Genomic DNA, 20,812 nt, shown 5'->3' with positions numbered 1-20,812 from the left:
CCTATAACCTGTTTTTATGGTTTGTGTCCCTGATTTTTTTTTTAAACTGTAAAATGCTGGAGGATAACTTTAAAAAAAACTAAGATTAAATCTGTTTTTTTTAAATATTAAATCTGAATGCTTGCTGAAGTTCAGAAGGCATAGTGTAGTTGGTGAATAGAGAAGAAAAATTGTTAACTTTTGATAATTTGCTAAATTTTGATCAATTATGTCACCTAAAAGGTGAATAAATGGTTATTATTTACATCCATAAGATGAAGAAGTTTCTCCTCTTAATTTCATTTTTGTTTAAAAATAAGAAACTTAAACTGAATTTTGACCAAATTCAAAGCCTTTGGGTGAAGCAGATATGAAGGGCTGGTAATAGAAAGAAATCTGAATCCTATATTTTCCTCCCAGCCGCCATGGCAGCTAGACTGGGTGGTAGTAATGAGTGGGTGTTGTGTGGAGCTGCAAGCTGGCAGGGTTAAGACTGAAGCAGAACAAAGGGGAGGTGAAGAAATGCAAGTGACGAAAATGTGAGGACAGGAAGGGAAAGAGAAGAGGACATAGTGAAATTAACAAGGTAGATTTGGATGGTATAGTGGGACAGAAATGAGTTACTAAGGGTTATATTTTCTCTGCCATCACTATCCCAAAGACAGCTCATAGTGATCAAAGTTTCCTTACACTACCATGACAACAATTATCTCTCATCCGAAAGTAAAGATGAAAATGACCCAACAAAGCATAGGATAGTGAGAAAATCCACAAACACAATAATTTTGTCTCTCGCTCCTCCTCAACTTAAGACTGCGGAGTTACTTTTCTGCTCCAATCAAAACTACTATACTACTTCTCAAAAAGCTGCAAATATCACTATTAATGTAAAATCAAATTATAATTGGTGAGAATATCCTGAGAAATGTGAATGGTTTCATGCTGAATTCTTGGCATTTGTACTAGTCAGTGTCAGAAAGCTCAGGAGTTGAATGCAGATACAGAAGTTTTGAGTTTAATGGCTTAACTTCACCAATGATTTATCAGCTACTTTCCAACATTGGACTCAGCCTAGTAATCTAACGCAAGAGCAATGAAGGGAAAAAAAAATGTAGTCTCCTGGGACCTAGGTTGGTGAATCACCCTCATGAATCTATGCCAAGATGCCACTTGCATCCGACTGCAAGTGAGAAGTACAGATATAACGCAATTTACTTTCCTTGAATTAAGTTTATCTAAATGCCCTATTTTTTTTTAAATTTCTTTTTTGAAGTTCTAGTCTACTACAAATGAAGCTAGAACATAACTATGTCATGTCCATACGTATATCCTGCTCAAGTTACATCCTGGTCCCTCATACAGTTTCACCTGAAAACCACATTTGACCTTCACTTTCTGCGTGCATCAATTAACAAAGACAAAAACAGACAACCTGGGATGTGCTCCCACACATGATGCAAATTTGTACAAATTAAATCATTTCTAAAGGGAAAGGAGCAAGTCTAATGTACAAAATAACATCTTAAAACATAAATTATTGAAGCCATTTCTCTAAGATAATAATGTTATAGGATTCCGAATACAGATCAAAACCAAATAATTTCTCCTCATGTTTGTAGGGTATTTAACATCCTTTGGAGCTAAGATGATTTTTTTCATGCAAAAAGTGGTTTCTTTACTTATAAAGTTAAACAGATATTGCTGGTTAATTTTTGTGAAGAGAATGTAAAAGCAGGAGCATTACAATTTTTAATCACATTTGAATGTTTTATACATATTTTATTTGAAAAACATTAAGATCAGAAGTTCTTTTCTAAATTTTAAACAATCAAGTACGAAGGGTAAGGTTGAGCAGTAATGTACCTTAATGCTGAAAATAAAATGTTTACTTATTACTCAACAATTTTCCCCTTCAATGTATTTAATAGTTGGATTGCAAAGTGAACAAGGCTATGATTAATTAGTGTTGACAAAGGGTCCTTTACAAAAGTAAAAGTTTATGCACAACCTCAGAGGAACCGACTGTTTTCTCTGTGCTTCTAACACCTAGTTCATAAGGTAGAGTTTTCAAGTAGATGTGGCCCAGAGGAAAACTGGCGAGCTTTTAAAAAGAGAAGCCACCCAATGTGCTGCCCTTTAAGATCCAGAACATCATCTATCTCCCGAGAAGAAAGATTTATATCAACCCATTCCTTGTGGGCTGCAAAACAGATGGGAAGTGAATGGACAGTCAGCAGGTCAAGAAAACACAAGGGAGGTGCTATTTATCTCCTGGCTGTACATTCCCAGCATATGAAAGGGGTCAAGACTACAAACACATTGCTGGAAGCTGGAAAAGCCCTTTTTTTTCTTGGCTGTTACAAAAGAGAACGTGGTTCCCATCCTGCTGTCAAATAGCATAAATCTCCATTTGTCAAATCTTGACTGGAAGCGCAACTCAAAGAAATGCGTTGGTGAGACTATAATAAATCAAAAGTAACAACCACTCTTTGGAGGGAACCAAACAAACTGTGGCATTGTTTATCAGACCGAGCTCTAATATCCTGGACCATTCCACTATTTTACTGTTTACACTGCACAGCCTTACCAACAAACAGCTCTTTTCGAGGAAGCAGGAGAGAAGAGCAAATGAATGCAGAGAAGATGACTACAGAAGTGAATTATAAAGAAGCAACCATTTAACAAAACAAAATTGAGTTGACAAAATAAAAGTAAAATTCCAGCTGCATGAAAAAGGTGAAGGTCTTCAATCCTAGGGAACCAAAGATGCTGTAGAGATTTAATTAAAGTAAAACATAATTTTAAAAAGGCCAAAGCTGATAGCACAGAGCCTAAGATTTGAGTTACAAATGATAGCTCAGATCAGTTTAAGAAAAAGCATAAACATCTTTTTCCAACAACATAGCATTAAAACAATCTATAAGAGGAATGGTTAAGAATACAGTACGAGTTTTTCTTAAACTGGACAATTTAGAAAATAAAGTGAAGACAATTATACTGTTAACTTCCTCTCAATTAATGTTCAATGGTAAATGAGAGATCTATTCAAAATATTTACATTCTTATACAACTTTTCATGCAGCATACAATTTGAAACAAAGCATTAAGTGATCTGTCTCAAAAAAAAGTGTCAAAACTTTTTGCAGAGCTCTGATGAGACACTGAATCATCTATAAGTTTTAATGTTTTATACTGATAACAGCACATCTGAAGAAAGGAATAGCTGCAAAATAGATAATTAAACACCTGCTGCACTCTGAAAATGAACTGCATGGTGTCCTTTATTTAATGTGATAAGATACTACAAAATCGTAAGTGCTTCATTCATTTTAATTATTGGATCTGGTTTCCTTTCTGTCCACTAATTTCCCTTTCTGATTCTAAACTGAACTTATGCACCAGTGTAAGTTAACCTGCTGTTAAAAGATCTAACTTTATCATAAAGTTCAGCTTTTTAGTTTACATCAAGTCAGGTCACTTGATCTCGACACTGGAATCCAATGCATCTTTTAAAAAGTTACAAGTACTGCATGGTGCCAAAAGCATCAAAGCTTTGGAAGCCAGCAATCCAGGTTCAGATTAATGGTTAGTAAATAGGCTGTTAGTCATGTAACAATTCATCATTTCTCTCCACCCATGACTTTAAATGATGTGACTGGGTTCTAAAGACTGAGCCTGGCTGTGTATGTTCTGTTTCTTGCCTGCAATTTCCTCGTTAGACTCCTCATCAATTATCTCAAGGCTTTGGCATAAAATCCTTCATCTTCACCGACTTTAGCTGAGTAAACCACTGTCTGCCAGGGAAGCTTAGCATTTTCAAGACTTCAGTCCCCATGAAGTACTTCACAAAACAAATTTATTTTATATATGAGATATATATATATATATATATATATATATATATATATATAAATAAATAATACACACACACACACGGCTTCTTTCAAAAATGCAACACAATCACATTTTTTTCTCTAAATTATAACAGGGGCTACAATTCAAAAGTGCATTAATACAGTTTCTCAATAATAAGCCAGTGAACCCAGACTATTTTTTACATTTCTTTCGAACTCCTCATGATTAGAAATCTTAACGTGGAGATATGCTTGTGGAGAATTTTGAAGGTATGGAGACAAGGTTTGAGATGGAAAAAGCTGGGATTTAGTGTACAGTAGAATACAGAAATACTTTTATGATTAGGCAAAATAGATGAGGTTCAAGAGATATGGAGTTTGTAGCCAATATTAATCACAGTAATAAATAATTGCTGCCTTTGCTAGTAATAACACATCAGGTTTTGATCCCAGTTATGATAAGTTTTCAAATTATTGTTACTCCAGAATAAACAGAAAGGTGCCATATCCAGATCCTCTTTCAGCACAAGTTAGAGCTCTATCCAAGCTGCTAGCACAGCTTGCGAGATTTAATTTCTTGAACTACTGTGAACTTTTGAGGAAATATTAGAAAGTAGATTGTTGCTACAGGCCTTAGTTAAATTTAAATTCCAGGAGTTGACTGCATTCCTCAATAAATAAGGAATCAAAATATTGTTTTGTGCTGATAAATCAACATGCCATTCTAGCTCTGACAATCTCAGAGTTTTACTATTCAGGCCAAGGGCCACATCTGGGGTGATCCAAATTTCGTGGCTGAATCACTCTTTGCATGTGGTAAATGCAGCAGTGGGACAATTGGGATGGCTGAAGATCTTTCTTAAACTGGCCTAGTTTTGAATTTGGCATTTTTCCAAATGCCTATCCAACAGGGTAGTAGGATAGGCTATCCCTATTCTGTCATGATCAGGTCCAAACATGTGCATAAAATTGCAGGTGTGTGTGTGTGTGCACGCGCATGTGGAGGGGGGCAGGGGTACAGGTTCAACAGGCCATTCAACATCCACCCCCCCCCCCCCAACTGTTTAGCAGGTAGATGAACAATGCACATATTAAATTAGTATTGGCTACTGGACTGAAAAGGGCCAAGTGGTTATTACCAAGCTCTGCTACAAATTGTGCCCTTTGACTCAATTGACAAATCATTTAGTTTTGACAAAGCTAGGATGTATGATTTTAAAATATGCTTTTTACCCAGTGATTAAGTTTACTTTTTACAGTTACAGTGGTGTTTCAATTCGATTTCATGAAATCAAACTGACTCCTGTACTAAACCAATTATATTTTACCCACTTATTCTTGTCCATTTGCTGACATTGGTCAGTGCATCCCAATTCTGTATTCACCAGGCTACATTTTCTACTCATGAAAATATATGGTGAAAAGTCAAAGATATGTGAGCAAAAATAAGGTAAATTCCACATCAATTTCCCCATAGCAAATTTCCAGAGTTTTTCCGACAATGTTTTAATATTCAAGATTGTTAAAAATTCACCATCCCATATTAGTTCATTAATATCTCAGGCTTTAATGTACCTGCAAGTGAAATTTCACTCAACTATCAGGGAACTTGTGGACGTACACTACTTAGATTTCCAGAAGGTATTTGATAAAGTATTGTATCAAAGATTATTCCAAAGAAGTGTAGAAGAAAACATATTAGTGTAAACAGAAGACCGGCTGGCTAATAGGAAACAGAGAATCAGCATAAATGGGTCTTTTTCTGGTTGGCATGATGTTACAAATGGTGTACTTCAAGGATTGGTGCTGGGGCCTCAATATTTTACAATCTATATAAATGACATGGATGAAAGCACCAAAGGTATATTTGCTAAAGTTGCTTATGACAAAGAGAGAAAATTGTGAAGAGGATGGACAGGCTAGGCTTGTATTCATTTGAGTTTAAAAATTGCGAGTGGACTTGTTTGAATTATTTAAGATCCTCAGGGTCTTGACAGAGTGGATGCGGAGAGAACATTTCCTCTTGTGGGAGAATCCAGAACAAATGATTGCTGTTCTAAAAAAAAACAGCTGCCTATTTAACAGAGATCATTATGAAATGTTAGTTGGGTCACAGCTGGAGTATTGTGTGTAGTTCTGGTCATTACACTATAGAAAAGATGTGATTGCACTAGGGAGAATGCAGAGGAGATTCAGCAGGATGTTGGAGGGATGGAGCACTTTCAGCCACAGGAGAGACTGGTAGCTTGGTTTGTTTTACTTGCAGTGGTTAGGTGATTTAGAGGCAATGTGAGGAAACATATTTTCACCCAGACAGTGATTGAAATCTGGAACACATGAACTGTTGGGATGGTACTCTCAAACGATTTAAGTATTTAGATGAACACTTGAAACACAAGGCATAGAAGGCTATAGACTGAATGCTGGAAAATGGGTTTAGCATAATAGGTACTCAAAGGCTGGCACAGATATGGCTTGGGACAAGTTTCCATGCTGTATGACTCCATAGCTGTTAAGACAGAGAAGAGGTGATATTTTTGTCTCTCAGAAGGCGCAAATCTTTGGAACTCTCTCTCTGCAAGGGGCAGTGGCAGCAGTCTTTGGATATTTTTAAGGTGTAGACACTTGGTAAGCAAGAGGGTGAAAAGTTATACAAGGTTGACAAAAATGTGAAATTGAGGTTACAATCAAATGAGCCTTGATCTTATTAAATGGCTGAGGAAGAAAGGGTCCAAGTGGCCTATTCCTGTTCCAAATGTGCATGGAACAATAACATTCATATTAATGAAAAATTACTTGTATTTTCACTGTGTTAACATTTAGCAGAACTTGCAGCTTGGTTTGTAGTGGGATGTGTGCATACTTAAGGCAAAAAGGAAATTCAATACTCTGAAAAGGTGCATGAACAGTCTCTCATAAATAAGTATACACTTAAAAGCATCAACAAAAGCTGTTGTCAAGTGTTCTTAAAACCTAACTATTTCTAATACTTATAACAGAAATGCAACCCAAACAGAAAGAGAAAGAACAAGCTTGGGCTTGCCTTTTAACAACCAAGTTAGGGAGCACACAACAAGGGACACAAAAGAGACAGAAGCAATTATTGCCTGCGTGTGTGGTGCAATGCAATAAACAGTAAACAAAAGCAGGAGGCCTGACATGCTGTTCTCCACCTCTCTGATCAAAGATTAAAGGACGGGGAAAATTTAGTGGGTACCTTGAGCAAGAAATCCATATTCCCTAAACAGTTGCTGCAGCAAAGCTGCAACAAAAAAGGTCATTAAAATAAATTGCAACACAATGTACTGCAAATCAAAGAGTCTAGAATTAAATAAGACATTAAGATACAAACTCAGGGCAAGTTATTTAACTACATAAGCACAGGTTATATTTATTTCAATTTCCATTACTGCAACCATACTACACGGTGATAATAACTATACTGTGAATGTACTTAAATGGCTGTAAAGTGCTTTAGATGTGTTGACGCGTTATAAAATTGGAAGCTTTATCTTACAACAGCAATTTCTAAAACTTGACATGATAAAAGGTAATTTTGTTTGTTTAAACAAGAATAATAATTATGAAGTGTCCATGAAAACTCTTACTTTGATATATTCAAAGCAGCAATGTCGTGGTCACCACTAGATTCATTATCAAGTGCACATAAAAAAAATGCTCTCTCAAGCTTAATGTTCCTTTTATGTGATATGATGTGTCCTGTATATTTTATGTGGGTGGCAACCACTCTCTAGTTATGCAACTTCAACCATCACCAAGTCCAGACATGTCAACACTATCAACAACCAAAAAAGACAGTTATTGTAAGCATAATGGCACATACAATGGTGCATAAACATTATTCATCTATGCTGATAAGATCAAAATAGACACAGCTGACATTAAAGAAAAAATGGCTTGTATTCTCCTTTCAAAATCATTACCTAGACCTCAATTAGTAACATGGAGCCCTTAATTTATTTTCTTTTAGATTTTTTTTACAGCTTCAGTGAATAAGACTTCCTGCAGCAAAGTTGCTAGGATGCAGCAACATTATCAGTGCAAGAACTACACATGCACAAAAGAACAAGCCTAGGCATGTAAGCAAGCTTGTTAAAATTTCTTAAAGTAAAGAAGTTCTACAACTTGAGTTCTGTTATGGAATGGGAGATTGATTTTCAGTTGCTCCCTGAACCAACTTCTTTAACCATGTCTTGCTTACACTAGCTCGCTTTGCACTGCATGCCATTCCTTCTATACCGAATACCATTCCTTCATTTTTACATACCATTCCTTGAAAGAACAGGCAATCCATTTTCAGATCCCTTCTGCTGTAGTACTGCTTGGTACATTGAATAAGTGAACAGAACTGAATTATTGCTAAGGCATCTACTCTGGAATAAATATAGTGAAGTGCAGCATATTATTGCATCTCTCAAATATGTAAGGTGCTTAACTTACAATTAACTGTTTTGAAATGGGATGACAATTATTGAGTAATATTAGGTGTTGTTGCTGAGGGGAAAACTTTGACAAATATGCCAAGACTTGATGTTTTTGCAAATAATTACGCTGAATTTTAATGTTAACCTGAACAAACAAATTTAAACACTTCATCCAAGAAATGGCACGTAAGCAGAGAACTCCTCCCTCAGTGCTGTTTTGACCAAGATTTTCTGCTTAGAACAGTTTGAACAGAATATTTTATCCCATTGCCAATTAAAATTTGAAATATAAAGTATAATTTGATAAACTTCATGCAGCGCAAAAAGCAAACCTACATGACTCTGAACAGCCTTAACGGAAATTAGGTAGGATCAACTCCTCCAAAAACTAGGATTGAACAATTCTGCCGTGGCAATGGTGGCAGGTTTTGTCTCATTTTCCTCTCCCATGCAGAAAAGGTTGTGTGGGTCTCCACATTATTTTGTGTAAGTCTTGCAAATTGTAAGATTTGATGGGTGGCATTGAGGATTAAGAAAAAATTGGTCTCACTTCAGATATGGAACTTAAGTATTTAGGTTTGGATGGGATGGTAAGGGGTTAGAAAACTTCTTAATATAATCTTTATAAACAAAGCCATTCAATATTGTTAATATTTTTTAGTAAAATGTAATTGGCACTTTTTGAATAATGTAATGAAATAGACCAGAAAAAAAATCCCTCCATTCTAATATTAAACTTGATGAAAGACAAAGAAAATTGCAAAGAAAATATTCATGTTCATTAGTACATGCACAGCTAAATCTTGTTTTGATTTGTATTAAATGTTTAATAAATCTTAACCATGTGCAATATTGCTGTAAATTTAGTGTCAGGTTCAGGTCTGAAATTTTGGTCTTGACTAGAGGGACGTGAGCACAGAGACCAGGCTAACATTCAAAATTGTACTGGGGGAGTGCTCCATCGTCAAAGGTAGATTTTAAGATGGAAAGTTAATCCAAAGGCTGTATCAATTGTTTCAGGTGCATGTAAAAGACCCTATGGCACTATTCCAAGCAGGGAAGTGCTGGACAAAATCTATCAGCCAGTATTATTAAAGATTATTTGGTGCTGTATCAACATTTCATTGTATCCAAACTTGCTGTGTTTAAACTGCCAGTTAAATTCCTGTACATCATGTTAAAAATATGTTGTTAGTTATAAGGAGCTTCAAAATGTACTGAAGTTTTGAAAGGTGCTTGGGATGAAAGCTTTTTTCTTTCTTTTACAAAAGACTTTGAAGACAAATATGGGAAAAAAAAACTACAAATCATTTTAGGAAAAATACCAGTTGTTGGTTAACACATGATTAACAATATTCAGTATTAAGAGTTTCTACAGTGCAATTTTTAAAAATTGAAGCTCAGAGCTCTGAATGTAACTAATCCATAAATGTTCAGTTTTAGTTTTCATCATGAATATTTTCATGAATAAGTTTACAAAACAAAATGTTTTAATCATAGGTTCCAGATTTCAATTCCATACAGTTCAATGGAACATCCACTAATTATTTTTAAAGATGAAGTAGATATTGTTCTAGACAACCAATTGTAATAAACCCTAACATGCTCTGTAGAAATCTGAAAAATTCCACTCCAAATAGCCACATTACTTACAGGAAATATTACAGTCATCCAATTAACAGCAAACTAAAATAATGAAGCATGCCGATTTTGAGAAAATTTGTCATTTTCTATTACATCAATATTATGTATTGTCTCAGAACAGTATCAAATCCATCAGACATGTTATGCATGCAATACAAGATTCTGGCACGAAGATATGATTAACAAGACTTTGGTTGTTCTCTGTCTATCTAATGATCGATGTTAGTAATAAAATCAATTGATGAGATTTAAGCAACTGAGGGAAACTTAGTGGAGTGATGCATTAAATAGTATGGAAAAGCCCAGGGGTGGACCATTCTGACTAAAATTGTACACCACTAACAGCATAAACATTACTAATGTTCTAACTAGTAGAAACTATCCAGGATAACACAGGAGACAAATGATTTAAATAGCATAAATAATCCCTTATCCATTACATGATTCAGCTACTTCAATAACAATAACAAAACACAAAATAGCATACTGGAGAGCTATAACTGATTTTATGGCTCCTAATTGTAACTAACCAAGAAATTATCAAATGTTTTAGCGATACAACCAAAGCATGAGTGACTGTATCATTTTACGTTCAGTAAATGCTGCCACTTACTGATCAGAGATAGAACTGCAGATTACTTTCATCACTCATTACATTGTAAAGGTTAGTTATGAAGATTCCAAATATTGATTACCACTCTGTCGCTACTCACTATATATTAATGGTGTTTGCAGATCAATCAAACCAATTAAGAATATCATTTTCATGAGGTTCCAAACATGACTTAAATCAGAAACTTGTATTTAAGCTGAAAACAATGGCCAATAATTTTTATTAAAAGTAATGCAGAGGCTAATTGTGCTTCTTGCTTTTTCTGACAAAACTTCAGACAAGAATAGATGAAAGAACAGGAATACTTGTATTTCAGGATGTCCATGGTGGTTTACAGAAAGTGAAAAATTTCTGAGGTATAGCCACTGTTGCAAAAAATCCAACAGCCAATTTGCAAACAGCAAGTTCCCACAATCAGTAATGAGAAAATGACCAGATAACCTGTTTTGGTGTCGTTCACTGAGGAATAAATATTCCTTGGACAATGGGGGAAGAATTCCTTTTTTTCCTTTTTGAAAATAGTACAGTAGGATTCTTTATGTCCACTTGAGAGACAAGGCCCTGGTTTTTAATAATTCAACTGAAAGACAGAAACTCCAACTAATACCTGGACTCCTCTAGATTGGGTTCATACTCCTAAGTTATTGGAGTGAATTCTGCGCCACTTCAGGTGGAAAAGAAAATGTCACCCCTAGCCTTATGCCATGCTCCACTTTCACCGACTTCCAGCACAATATTGTTGACTAAAGGAGCACAGACAAACTAAAGCAGCCACCAGTCATTCCCCCTGCCAGAACATGTTAATTGACTTAATAGAAAGATACTGACAGCATTAAGTGAATATAACATTTTCTAAATATGTAGAACTAGGACCATGATAATTAAAAATGAAATGTTAGCTATACACTCAAATACATCTGTTGAACTAAACATAAAAGTTGTTTAATGATTAATCCAAACAACATTTTGTAAAATTTATAATCAAATGATGGTTGACAGCTACAATTAAATTTATAATAAAATTGAAAATACAGGTTCATCTTATCTCTTTTGAAGCTTTCTCCAAGCCAAAATACCTGACCCGATCACCGTTTACTTGAAAGTTGAAAACTATAAATCTGCAGCTGACATCAATACAGTATGCTTACCAGGTACTACTTATTCAAATGCAAACTTGCTGCCACTGATCTGAAGAACTCAAATACTTCAAATCCACGCAGTGACCAGAAAGAATCAAAACAGTAATGATTTGGATGAGAACACAGGAGGCATGATTAGTGAGTTTGAGCATGTCACCAAAAAATGGTTACGTGGTGGACAGTAAACAATATTGTCTAAGGCCACAACAGGATCTAGATCATTTGGAAAAATGGGCCAAGGAATGGCAGGAGGAATTTAACTCAGACATGTGCTAGGTCATGCATTTTGGGTCATTAAACCAGGGCAGGACACACGCAATGAATGACAGGGCCCTGGGGAGTGTTGTAGAACAGAGAGACCAAGGGGTACAAGTACATAGTTCCCTGAAAGTGGCAACACTGGTTAACAAGGTGGTGAAGAAGGTGTGAGGCATGCTTGCTTTCATCAGACAGGGCATTAAGTACAAGAGTTGGGACATCATGTTACATGTTGGTGAGACCACACCTGAAATACTGTGCGCAGTTTGAGTCGTCATACTATAGGAGTGATGTGATTAAGATAGAGAGGGTGCAGAAATGATTCACAAGGATGTTGTTGGGACTGGCGGACTCCAGTTATAAGGAGAGACTAGATATGCTGGGACTGTTATCCCTGGAGCAAAGGAAGTGAGCGATTTTTGAGAGGCACAAATAAGATGGATTGTCACAGTCATTTTTCCCCAAAGTAGGGGAGTCTAAAACTAGAAGGCAGAGGTTTAGGGTGAGAGGGGAAAGATTTAAAGGACACCCGAGGGATGTTGTACCTGAGGGAGAAGTTTTTCCAATACAGAGGGTGGTGGGTATATGGGAAGAACTGCCTGAGGAAGTGGTAAGAGGCAGGTACAATTACAATGTTTAAAAGACATTTGGACAGGTAGATGGATAGCAAAGTTTTAGGGGAATATGGGCCAAATGCAGGCAAATGGGATTAGCTCAGGAATCCACCTCGGTCAACATGGATGAGTTGGACTGAAGGGCCTGTTTCCGTGCTATATGACTGTATGACACTATATCTATAGGCATGTTTATTTACTATATTAATCAGATGCAAGACAGGTTAGTGAAAATACTCCAATTAAGAGAATAAGTTGAGTTAATCCAATACAGTCAGATAGTACACAAATATCACTCACTGAGGTCCTCTGCCAGCTGAACTCTCCTTCCTGTCAAGAGCTGAATTTTTTTACCATTGTCTTCTGCAAAGTCCTCCAATACCTCCTTCACATTCTTTTCAAGGCGTCTCACTGATATTGACAGAAAACAACCGCTTAGAGTCAGAGGCAAAAGAATATATTTTCTCCATTAATTTATAACCTAAAGAAATAGACATAACTTTGCTGTCATTAAAAGGTACTGATGTTACTAATGCAGTGGAATTATTTTGAATCAACTTTGGAACAAGCTGACCTCTGCAACTAGCTTGGTGATAAACAAGTAATTACCATAAACTATGTCATATGTAGAAGAAAGAAATGATTACTTACTCAGCTTTTATGGCAAGATAAACAGTTTATGGGATATCTATTACACACATTATAAAGGTCATTCAAAGGAAAACAAATTTTCATACCCTTCACCTTGCTTTAGATTTTTCCCTGTATGGTTTTAGGAAGCACTAGATTTCACATGTGCAAAAAAAAATTGGTCAAGATTAGGACCTACAGTAAACACCATTGAAAATACTTTTAAAGAATTCCCTTTTAGTTCTCGTTCAGATACCATCAACCTACAGAAGAAGAAGAAGGTGATCTGTCAAAAAGTCATTGTTTATTATTTGAACAAGAGCAAACCCAAATGAATCCTTCTGTTGGATTTTTTTTAAACAATGTAAGTGAGTTTACATGATACCAATTAAGACTTCATCTAGCCGCCAACTTAAAGAGCAGATGGGCTAAGTGATACAAGCATGGTGTGATCTTTTATTTATATGCATTTTTCTATGCTGGGAATGTCTTGGCCTCTTCTATCACAAGCTGTAGGTTTCCTCATTTTACCACTTGAAATATGTGAACATTATGGAGGAGCTATGCAACCGACAGAATGAAAATTTCAAAGAAAAATTCATAATGTTGGACTTATCCATTATATTCATAACATAGTTGAAAACTGAACTGTAAATTAATGTACAAATTAGATACTAATTGTCTCCATCTGAGTGGGGTCAAATTGCTCTCAGGATTACACCTCATTTAAATTGTGTGTATTTCTAAATGTTTAGGAAATATTGAAAAGGAGTAGGAGAAAGACAACTGGTGTGTGTATTCTATAGGAAATGGGAACCAGCACGTTGCATAGATACAGTCATAGAGTTGTACAGCACAGGAACCACATCCATACCTACCCTTTTGCCTATTGACACAAATACTATTTGCTTGCAATGGGATGATATCCTTCTATGCCTTGCCTACTTACACACCCGTATAACTGTCTCCTAAACATAGTGACTATACCTGACTCCACCACCTCCTCTGGCAACAAGTTTTTTTTATACTTTGTAAACAAAACCTTTCCCTTCAAATGTTGATAAGTAACCTTGTAGAAGTAACATGATTTAATATATTGGATCTATGAACAAAAGACTTGCCAACATTCTTCAGTTTTATTAATATTAAAAAAACAGTTAACTTTCTGGCCATCTCCCTAAATCTTAACATGGTATTTGTAGGGGATATATGATGTCTATGATCCATAATATATGATTGTCTATTTGGACTTTAGCAAGGCCTTTGACAAGGTCCCGCATGGTAGGCTAGTCTGGAAGGTTAAGTCCCATGGAATCCAAGGAGAGCTAGTTAGGTGGATTCAAAATTGTCTTGGAGGTAGGAAGCAGAGGGTGGTGGTTGAAGGTTGTTTCTCGGAATGGAGGCCAGTGACTGGTGGTGTTCCACAGGGGTCGGTGTTGGAACCCTTACTATTCATTATTTATATAAATGATTTGGATGCGAATGCACAAGGCTTGATTAATAAATTTGCAGATGGCACGAAATTAGGAAGTGTTGTTGAGAGTGAAGATTATCGTAGATTACAGGGGGATTTTGATCAGTTAGGGAACTGGGTCGAGGAGTGGCAAATGGATTTCAATACAGATAAGTGTGAAGTGATGCATTCTGGAAAGTGAAACCAGTATAGGACTTATACTAATGAATGGTAGGGCACTAGGGAGTGTAATCGAACAGAGGGACCTAGGAGTACAAGTGCATAGTTCATTGAAAGTGGCATCACAGGTAGACAGGGTGGTGAAAAAGGCATTTAGCACGCTGGCCTTTATCAGCCAGGGCATTGAGTATAGGAGTTGGGACATTATATTGCAGTTGTACAAGTCGATGGTAAGGCCATACTTGTAGTACTGTATACAGTTTTGGTCACCCTGTTATACTGAAAAGGGCGCAGAATAGATTACGAGGATGTAGCCAGGACCAGAGGGCCTGAATTATAGGGAGGGGATGGCCAGGGGCTAGGTCTTTATTCCTTGGAACAAAGGAGAATGAGGGGAGAGCTTATTAGACGTATTTAAAATTATGAGAGACATAGATAAGGTGGATGGTAACAGTCTTTTCCCCCAGGGTAAGGGAGTCCAAAACCAGGGAGCATAGGTTTAGGGTGAGGGAGAAAAGATTTAAAAGGGACTTGAGGGGCAACTTTTTCACGCAGAGGGTGGTGAGTATATGGAATGAGCTGCCAGAGGAAGTGGTTGAGGCAGGTACAACGGTATCATTTAAGAAGCACTTGGATAAGTACATGGAGGGGCGGGGTTTAGAAGGATATGGGCTGAACACAGGAAATTGAGACTAGCTGGGTGGGTACCGTGGTTAGCATAGACTGGTTGAGCCAAAGGGCCTGTATCCATTAATAATTAGATGGAAATACAGTAGCCTAGGATTTCCTGGGATTGGCTAGGTCCACCTTTAGGCAATCTTCAAGAGTAATGTCACCCACAAAACTGATTCCTGACTGGTTGGCAAAACATTTCACAGCACATGGCCTTCTGGCAATAACTAAAATCACATGGCAGGGCATCAACAAACTCACCAGCTGTAAATAGTTTGAATGTTGTGGATGTCTCTGACAAAATCTCCTGGAGATAATGGTTTGATCACCAGTAACATAGATTTTCTTTCGGCAGCGTCAAAAAGATGACTTTATGCAATTATCAACATATCTGTGCATTAAGTTGGATCCCATTTCTGAAGTAGGACTGAATACAACAGCAGTTGGCTTCCTTCAACTCCTTTTCAGAGTGTGCAAAATATTTAGAAATTATATACAATCTAAATGAAGTCTAATCACGATAATAAATCGATGCTACTCAGATGCACACAACAGCTACCTAATATGAAAATTAGAGAAACAAGAGATTCTGCAGATGGTGGAATCTAGACCAACACACACAAAATGCTGGAGGAACTCAGCAGGTCAGGCACCATCTATAAACAGTTGATGTTCCAGATCAAGGCCGCTCATCAGGACTTCAAGGACATCAAGACCCTGATGAAGGACCTCGACCCGAAACGTCAACTGTTTATTTCCCTCCATAGATGCTGCCTGACCTGCTGAGTTCTGCCAGCATTTTCCATGTGTTAATTTGAAAATTAAACAAGTTCCAATTTAATTTTCAAATGAAATAAGGCTCAATAAGCATCATTTTGCAAGTATAACCTCTGCCAATACATAAATGGCATTAATTAATTACTTTTTTTAAATTTAAAGTTATGAGAGGATGCAAAATAATGTCTATTCATTTTCACTTGAAAATCAAATAGAGTCGTTAAGAGACTGCTTAGCTCTGGGGCAAAATTTTAATGAACTGTTAATGTATCTGCTCAAAATAGATGAAGCCAGGTTTAGAAGCTACTTATAAACTGCTGAGTTTACATCTTCCTTCATTCTTCAATATACTTTTTATTATAAAGTACGCTAAACATTCTCTAACCAAAGTTGTGTATGAGCTTAATATAACTTCCCTCGTTTTCAAGTACAACACCTCAAGAAATTAGTGATTTATGTATCTGAGATTGCTCAGAAAAAATTTAAAAGATAGGTCTTGAAGATGAAGTATCTATACACAATCACCATTGAGAGCTCCAAACATTCTACATTAGAAAATTGATGCAATCAGCTTTACATAAATAGATAGCAAGCTTCAATAAAACACTTAAAGCATGGTAGCGTTGCGGTTAGTGCAATGCTATTATAGCACCAGCGACCTGGGTTCAATTCCGGCTGCTGTCTGTAAGGAGCTTGTACGTTCTCCCCATGATTGTTTGGGTTTCCTCCAGGTGCTTTGGTTTTCTCTCACATTCCAAAGATGTACAGGTTAGGAAGTTGTGGGCATACTATGTTGGTGCCGGAAGTGTGGCGACACTTGTGGGCTGCCCCCAGAACACTTTACACAAAAGATGTATTTCACTGTGTGTTTTGATGTACATGTGACTAATAAAGATATCTTATATAAAAAAAAGTTTCAAGGCAACTGGACATTGACCCACCTTCTGTATTTGTTAGCTGTTGCCGGAGTGTGTTCGCTGTAATACTCAACATTCTTTGAATACGCCAGAACAGGATAACATTATTACAATCCAGCTGTTAGGGTGGGGGAGGGCAAGAAGAAAGAGATAATATTTAGAGAATCTTATTTCAAGCAATTTTTCTTAGAACTAGAGGGATCACTGATTGAGATATGAGTGTTGAAAATGAAACAATTTTCTTTGGCTGACAGTCAGTCCCAGTATCAAGGAAATTAGATTTGCCACCACTAATGACAAGCATGTTCAAATTCAATACCAAATACCTAATTTTTACACATACCAATATGTCCTTCTGCATTTTTCAATAAACTTGGGTTAATCCCCTATTTTGACCATAAAGAAAGGATAAGGGCCATGGGATTGTATATTGTAGTGGCATACAGCCAGGCTTTCATGGCCCAATCCAAAATCGAGTGTTTCAGTAAAACATAAACCTGACATATATAGTCAAATTCCACTGTTGTTTGGTCTGGTAGGCAGACCCGAAATGGATGCTTTATTGGATAGTCCCTGAAAACCAGCTGGTGATTGTGATGCTTGATTAATTTATGGCAGTCGACTGCATTGTAGGCCACTGCTAATTTTGTGATAACTGCGCTCTCCTCTGATTGCATGTACCAGCAAGGGCCCAAAGTCATGAGTGCCAATGGCTATTCAAAGCAAACCTACATTATTTCAATTCTCCCTGCACCTCTTAAAGGCAGTTTTTCCTGGGTATCCTCCTGACTTGGGAAAATATTGAAGAATAGTGCAAAACAGAAGATTTAGGGGTTGGGGGGGGGGGCGGCGGTGGTTGGAGCTAAATTGAAGACCATGATGGAAGAGTTCCAAAGCACCAAAGCACAAGTGATATTTTAATCTGTAGAGGTTAGGATGCTCCCATCACACATATTGTAAAGGTGGTAGGAAAAGTTGCTATGTCAGTCAGTGCTAGAAATCAAGTCCCAGAGACTTGGACACAGTACTGTAAATTGTTCAATGATTTTTCATGCTGACACGGTCAAATTAATGCACGTTAAATTCCATATCAAATTCCATCCCTGACATTAAACACTTCTCATTCACCACAACCTCATCACTCAGTTAACAATTATGTTCACCAGTACTCATATTCAACATTTATGCACCTCAATTTACCACTGACGCACATTTCACAGGTTGCACATGGTCAGACAGTGAACCAACACGTTCTGTAATACTTACGCACTTCATGTTTTCATGCAGGGCAAGGTAGCACATAAGCACATTCACCAGCTCACTTTCAGGGGAAGGCGTAGTTGCATTACATTACCCCAATGGAGGAGACAAACCTCAGCATAATTGTCGCAGCCATTATTATGAGCAAGGCAGACAAGGGTGGGGGCAGGAGGAAGGAATCTTTGTAAATGGCAAAATCGCCATATGAAGCTACTTCTCAAATCCTACTTCTTTTCATCCAACAGGGTCTTCTTTTCATCCAACAGGGTCTTCTGATTTACAGACTACAGGTGGCACAAGCAAGCAATATTTAACTTTGCACATTCACTTTACCACAATCCTTTTCTTCTACCTTTGTGTCAGATGGTGGTAGAAAAAGAAAAATTGAAAACAAAGTTACATCCTCAATTGATTTGATACATACAGCCCTAAGTCAGATGCTGATGCTCCACACGGAGGTGAACGACGAGGCAGGATATACAGGTGGCGAGTTAAAAGGCAGGAGAGACTGGTTGCCAGGGGAGGAGAAAAGAATAGTACAGGTGTCATCTCCTCAGTGGAGAAAACACAAGAGTTCTGCTCCAGAAGACTCAGGTGAGGATTTAACAGGACAGCTGCAGGAGTGAAATATGGGTATTGCGAGGAAATGTTTGTGTACTGGTATATCTGGCAGAAAACCTACATGCCTTATCAAAAAATGTGGAGTCCTCCACTATCAATCTCATACCAGTCTTGGAGCAGGGCTTGGAGCCCAGCCTTTCTAGCATGAAACTGATGGGCAATTCCATTAGCACACCTTTGCACCCAACCACAATACTGTAGCTGATGGCCAATCATACCTGATTGCAGCACTAGTAGAACCACCCAACGTATGAGCGATGCAGAGTAAGTTAAAGTTTCTGCCATGCAACTTCAAGATGAGATCATCATAGTTTGGAACTTCAGTTTTCATAGGAGCTTACAGGGTAGTAGAACATCCTAACAATCTGCAACAAATCACTAGAGTTGCTGAAGCACTCCAAAGCCCTGGGTGAGTGGCATTTGCTGTCCTCTCTTACGATGATTTAATCACTGCGACTGAGCCCTTGCTGTTATCTGCCAGCTATTTGATGTGCTGACATGGAGGTACAGTTACAGGACCAGCTCTGGACCATGATCCAGAAACATAAGTTCCCCACCAAGGCTGCTGGCAAGTCCATCAGAGAAAGTAATGGTCTCTATATGCCAGTGGCCCACCCATGTGATTGACTCTTAACATTCTCCTCAATTCATGGGCTGCCAGGGACGCGCAATCAATGCAACGTCGCCAACTACGTTCACAAACATGAACAAATGACAAAGAAAAGGTCCAGAGTGATAAAACTCATGCAGAAATGAAGTCCAAAGCTGGGCTTTATAAACCAAAGATACTCCAAGTGGTCCTCCAAAGCCATCTGCGTTTCCTCCACTGAAAATCTTCCCCCTTCCTTGTTGCAATCATTGCAGAGCGACATTGTTTTTTATTGTTGCATTGCAGATAATCAGATGCAATGATGGTCTGCAACATAGACAACTTTTATGGAGAATGCAGAATTGGGATTGTGTTTCTGTTATAGAAAGGTGAATTGTTCTAAGAATTCAGTTAGAAATGTTACTTTCATTTTAAATGTCTTGTATAACAATTTGTCCTGAAAATTTTTTACTAGCAAGGTATTGAGAAACTCGGAGAAACTGAATAGCTCTGTAACACGTAATGTGGCTATCTATTCTCAGAAGATGTATTATCACTGGCTTAAAAGATGTGAAATTTGTTGTTTTGCAGCAGCGGTTGATTCAAAAAGGCGCTGGAGAGGGGCAAACGTTTGCACAGATCCCGAGGGAATCATCAAATATTCCCATTTGGAACTATTATAGCTGAAATCAATAGCCACAGACTGCAGTAAGTAACATTGTTTCAACCTATTCTAAAATCACATTGCCAAGCTTAAAGTTTTGCTTTTGTGTCTTCTACTACTGCTTGTGTCAAACTGTTTGAGATGAATCTGTCATCAGCTATTTTGACACACCCATGAGAGAGGCAACATGCAACTGAAGACAGTGACACTTTACAAAACAAAATATAAAGTAGGCTTTAAGGACATTAGGCATTTTCTTTCTATTTTATGTATCCATACCTCAGAATCTATGAAGTGCCTTTGATAATAGTGGAAACCTCTTCTACAAAGATTACAGTGGTTCAGTGATTTCTTCAAGAAGTGTCTTCGGTAAATTTGATGCCAAGTATCTTTAATCTAGAGTCAGAATACACTTAAAGATGAAATAAACTTAATAATGCATTTCAAAAACTTCATTACTCCGGTTTAAGAGGACTGCAGAAATTGCTTTAAACTGTCATACT

General features: G+C 37.3%; 1 protein-coding gene across 5 annotated transcripts in view; it reads right to left on the bottom strand.

The window, feature by feature from the left end:
* Positions 1 to 20,812, bottom strand: part of opa1 (OPA1 mitochondrial dynamin like GTPase) — an 81,983-nt gene that overhangs the window by 11,045 nt on the left and 50,126 nt on the right. For all 5 annotated transcript variants that reach the window (XM_052018218.1, XM_052018215.1, XM_052018216.1 and 2 more), the window contains 3 exons: positions 20,589 to 20,705; positions 17,200 to 17,293; positions 12,847 to 12,957 (listed from right to left, as the gene is read on the bottom strand). In XM_052018218.1, the coding sequence (XP_051874178.1) occupies positions 12,847 to 12,957; positions 17,200 to 17,293; positions 20,589 to 20,705 (322 nt within the window). The remainder of the gene's footprint in view (positions 1 to 12,846; positions 12,958 to 17,199; positions 17,294 to 20,588; positions 20,706 to 20,812) is intronic.

Source organism: Pristis pectinata, chromosome 6 (assembly GCF_009764475.1).
Source record: "Pristis pectinata isolate sPriPec2 chromosome 6, sPriPec2.1.pri, whole genome shotgun sequence".
NCBI lineage: Eukaryota > Metazoa > Chordata > Chondrichthyes > Rhinopristiformes > Pristidae > Pristis > Pristis pectinata.
This window is presented reverse-complemented; position numbering and strand designations above follow the sequence as displayed.